Raw genomic sequence first — 5,069 nt, 5'->3', positions numbered from 1 at the left:
AATCTATTTCTCTATTTTATTTCTGTCTTTATTTATTTTTGTCTGTGATTCTGATGATATATACACACAAAATAAGCCAAAATTCAAAAACTTTTACCTCCAATCCAGAGGTTAAAATCGTCATTTCACTTATCCACTTTAGGACAGAGTTGACCCCACGACTAAAATTCTGGGATTCGTTTCCACTCAATTTCAAAATTCTCAACTGCCGTCAACTAACGCCGTTATTATTATTTTTTTTCCACCCAACCCACTCTCTATAACTATCTGCAACAGAAGACAAACAAATACACTGTCACACACAAACACGCACGCACAGTGTAGAGAGAGCTCAACAAATCTCTCGATAAGGAAAACCCAGAAGACAAACAAGCATAAAAAAATCACAATTTTAAATTTTATGTAAGAAAAATTTCCCTCATTTTCAATTTTCTTTTCTATAATATGTGTTCAATTCCATCAGTTTTTGTTGTTTGGTATGATTTATGGGTGGGTTTTAATATAAGCAGATCTATATACCGTGTCAGCATATTTGTTTTCCTCCGTTCAAATTAATCTGCATTTTAATCTGTTCAGGTCTAATTTTGAATGAATTTTATGGGTTTTGAAGTAAATTGCGTTGATTATTGAGTAAGATTTATTGGAACTGATAATTGACATTTTCTGATGTGTTGCCATAATTGACGTGCAGTGATAGTGTTTTGTATCTTGTGAATGGAGGCATATACTTTTTTTTGTCAATTATCGTACCAAACGATGTGTATATTTTTATTTTCATGTTAATTTGAAATGTTGCAACAGACGAAAACTTAAACTGGATAAGTTTCTTTCGAATTATGCAAAATTTTCAGTTATGATTCTTTTTGCTGAATAGATATTTTTACTTTGAATTTCTTTTTGCATAATAAATGGTCTTTATCATTTATGGGTTGATGACTAAACTTTTAGATCATGTAATTCAACATATTATCACACGTTTAATCACGAGCGGTTGTTGATCTAGCGTCTGGTCTTTGATTAAAAGTGAGTCTGAGCGGTTGGCTTAGAGAATATTACTGGTAAATACTTCTGATACGCGGATATGCATAAATGCGGTATCTGGTATCTATAACTCCTGCTAAATGGTCTTTATCATTTATGGGTTGATGACTAAACTTTTAGATCATGTAATTCAACATATTATCACACGTTTAATCACGAGCGGTTGTTGATCTAGCGTCTGGTCTTTGATTAAAAGTGAGTCTGACCGGTTGGCTTAGAGAATATTACTGGTAAATACTTCTGATACGCGGATATGCATAAATGCGGTATCTGGTATCTATAACTCCTGCGTACACGAGAAAGTGTATTTTGCGTAAACGTTTGGCAGACATATGCAAAGCCTTGTGAAATTATTATCTGGCTCTTGTTGTTTTCTTTACTTGCTAGAAAAAACAGTGATCATGTTTATTTTCTTTAATTATCTGGATTTTATTTTTGTTCCATCATGATGTGACTTGAATTAAGTATTAATGATTTTAGCTTCTTTCACTGCATTGTTATGTTAAACGAATCTCTGAATTCAACCTCATCTCCCAGAAATGGGTTTGTGTATAATTTGCAAGTTTTTAAATGAGGTGGTTCAATTTGGTATTAGAATTGGTTCAAGTTTTACCCCCAAATATTATGGATATTGTGCACATGTTAGGCCTTTGATGAAATGGGAGGCATGCTGAAGATAAACAAAATTGTCCTCTCTTCGATGGCTTAACTTGAGGGTTAGGCGGGTTTCAACAGGCCAAGATGGACTAATTGGGGGAAATCCAAAAAAAAAAAGTACTGACCCATGGTGGGGGACTCTTTTAATGACTTGATTTAGGCATATGATGCACAGATACAGTAACCATCCAAGCAAAAGATATTTCTGGTATAAATTGTTTAATTTATTTTGGATATTTGGGGATGTAGTAGTCTGAAACATAGGCATCAAAGTTCCTCCTAGTGCATTAATTCTGTTGCAACAAATTATGTTTGGACACTCTGTATGAAAAATTTCTCCCGATCAAATTTGTTTTCATGTTTATGTGATTATACTTTCACACATACTGAGGTGATCGTTTCCATGGAAATTGTGTGATAACCGAATTTTAGAATATTTTTCAGGAGGTGTAAACAAACTTTATTGTATTTTGCTTGATTCACATTGAAGGACATGGTGGTAATGCTTTTGTTTATTGTTACAGTTGTATGGAGCTGGAAGTTACTGATATTCATATGGACAAGGAGCCAGGCAGTGTCATAAGTTACTCAAATGGTGTCTCCCATGATACAAGTTACGAAACTGAGAGCTACCAAGATGTGGTACAACAGTTTGAACATATTTATCTCAACCCAGATCCAGGCGAAGCATCGAAAGAGGATGCTGAAGTAAAGGAGTGTCAAATAAAGGAATGCAATACTGAGAAGTCAGTTGATATCAGTAAACTTTGCCAAGTTGAAAAAGGTGAGGCGAAAGATCTTCCAAGCTCAAATGTTGATATTAAGATGGCAAAAGAGGATGCAAAATCTGATGGGCATAAAATAACAGCTGATGGGAAGAGATCAAGGGCCTCTGGAAAACCTGCTATCAAGTCTGCAGCTGGAAATTGTAAAACAAAATGCACTGTTCCACACCCATTTGCTCTGGCAACTGAAAAGCGGGCTTCATATGGTACTCGTCCTTATGGGGATGAGATTGATAAACCATCTAACATTGACAATTTGCCGCGGCCAAATTCTGCAAAGCTGAATCAGGTAAAATCCGTACCAACCTCTTCAATTTTTACACTCCATTCTAACTTTCGCTTCACATAAAAGTGTCTTGTTAATATTTTGACAAAAAGTTTTGTCTATCAAACAGTTTATTTGGAATGGGGAAAACATTGTCTCCTGTAGTTCTTAGTTTCTACACTAGTTTATATGTTTTCTAAATATGTAAAGGATATTTTACCCTTTGGAACTGGTAAGTCACAAATCTTTTGCGGTTTTGTGATTTTCTATTACATTTCCTTTCTTTGCATTTATTCTCAAAGTATCTGTGTCATGTGGCTTATTATAATGTATGAGAAAACTACTTGAAACTAGTTTGAGTTTTTTTGCCTGCCAACTGTATTGAGGATGTAATATTAGCATCTTGTCGCTAACTAATATCATAGGTTTCACTTCATGTACAGCTAGCCTCGCCTTCTGTACCAAGGAAGCCATTGCAACCTGATAACAAGAAGCGTCCAGATGATGATAACTATTCGATTGCCTCTACGTATCCTACTTTTCTGAGAGCCCAATTAATTAGATCTTCCCTTTGTCTCTGAATCTGTTTATTTCCTTGTAACTATCATTGATTTGATTAAATTGTTCCTCAACTATTTCAAGAACTGTGGCATCAGGGAGAAAGTTCAGGACAGCTGTTGCATCAGCCCCAACATTCAGGTGCAATGACCGTGCAGAGAGAAGAAAAGAGGTGGTTTTCCTATCCATCTTTTTCATTTGATAGTTTTTCTGTTATTTTCTATATTTAATGCTGATCAGAATATGCATCATCCTGTCTAGTTGTTTAACTTTACTTGTGTTTGTAGTTTTATACAAAATTAGAGGAGAAACATCAAGCACTGGAGGCAGAAAAGACTCAATGTGAGGCAAGGACAAAGGTAATTGTATATCTTATATAATGTAATCATCAATCAGCACATTCTAAAAATTAAACCGTGAACTGATTTAAATTTCAATCTTAACAATTTTTCATTGATTTTAGACAGCCATGATGGCATGTTTAAGTAGGGAAAACCAGGGTAATACTCGACAATATTAAGGAAGAAGAGAAATCGAAATATCGTTAACTATCTGGTATAGTTCAGTTTGCTTACGAAACATGCGCCGAGTGTAAAAGTCATTTCTGTCCTCCTATTCCACATAGAAACGCCACTATCTTTCTTCATTCGATTCTCAAACAGATAATTTCCAATCTACATACCTTAGATTGTTTGTTTTCCACATAAATATAGGAAGAGACTGAAGCAGCAATCAAACAATTAAGGAAGAGTTTGACGTTTAAAGCAAGCCCAATGCCAAGCTTCTACCATGAGGGACCTCCACCAAAGGTCGAACTGAAAAAGGTGTTGCAACTTTGTTGATTCACTTTATACTTATAATAAGGAATATAAGTAACACAATGGTTGAGTTCAAAAATCTACTTATATTGGCTTGCCTATATTTTATTGTTTGTACAGTACCTTACGTTCTTTAGAGTATTGTTTTGGAATTTTAGACACCTCCAACTCGTGCAAAATCACCAAAGTTGGGAAGAAGGAAGAACTTGAGTGACATGGGATGTTTAGACAAAGGGAGTCGAGAAGGTCATCAGGGTTTTACCATTTACAGTGACAGTCCTAATATATTTCCCACGAACAGGGAAAATGGGATCTCTGTCCAGAATGGTACTGCTTCCCGCAAAACTAAGAAACAACCCCAACAAGACTGATGGAGTCTTCACATCTAAGATGAATGATGACTGATCGGTGGATATTGCTGTTATTCTAGGGGCGTTAGTGAGTTCTTTATTATCAGGGGAAGGACATTTAACTTATTAAGGGGTGATCTTGTGCCTTGCTGACTGTTGTGATTTGGATATGTATTTAAACAGCAAAACTCTTTGCTGGGATTTGTGCTATATGAATCAATGTGTGAAGTGTAAACTTCATTAAGTTATTCCCATGTATTTTATAATTATGTGTCTGTAAATGTTATTTCTTTAATCCTGGATGTGTTCTGGCTATCATTTTTCGTGCAACTGTGAGGTTACTAAAGTAATTATTTTTTTTCTGGGTCCATTCTTTTATTGTTTTTAGAAGTATTACATGAACAACAGTTCAATGACTTGAGGGATGTCTTAGATTAGGATACATGCTACTAAATGTGGATTGTGACAGCATTTTACTTGGCTTGAACTTTAAGTAATGCCTCTTTCCCGGTCGAATTTCATTGATTTGCATTAAGTAGACAGGTTCGAAAATGGCGGATTAGCAAGAGGAAGGGTGGTCCCACCCGGAAACAAA

The 5,069-nt window shown here is 35.3% G+C and overlaps 1 protein-coding gene across 4 annotated transcripts; it reads left to right on the top strand.

Moving 5' to 3' along the window:
* The first annotated feature begins 272 nt into the window (after positions 1–272).
* Positions 273–4,789, top strand: LOC111393678 (protein WVD2-like 3). 4 transcript variants are annotated; one of them, XM_023019334.1, is made up of 7 exons: positions 273–402; positions 2,223–2,772; positions 3,192–3,277; positions 3,391–3,478; positions 3,594–3,665; positions 4,020–4,130; positions 4,283–4,789. In XM_023019334.1, the coding sequence occupies exons 2-7, from the start codon at positions 2,227–2,229 to the stop codon at positions 4,493–4,495; spliced, it is 1,116 nt and encodes a 371-aa protein (XP_022875102.1). In that variant the 5' UTR covers positions 273–402; positions 2,223–2,226; the 3' UTR covers positions 4,496–4,789. The 4 variants fall into 4 exon arrangements, with proteins under 4 accessions (XP_022875102.1, XP_022875101.1, XP_022875100.1 ...); XM_023019333.1 differs by having other exon boundaries at positions 3,174–3,277; XM_023019332.1 differs by lacking the exon at positions 273–402 and adding an exon at positions 1,848–1,906.
* Positions 4,790–5,069: the final 280 nt, after the last annotated feature.

This window comes from Olea europaea, chromosome 4 (genome assembly GCF_002742605.1).
Source record: "Olea europaea var. sylvestris chromosome 4, O_europaea_v1, whole genome shotgun sequence".
Lineage (NCBI taxonomy): Eukaryota > Viridiplantae > Streptophyta > Magnoliopsida > Lamiales > Oleaceae > Olea > Olea europaea.
This window is presented reverse-complemented; position numbering and strand designations above follow the sequence as displayed.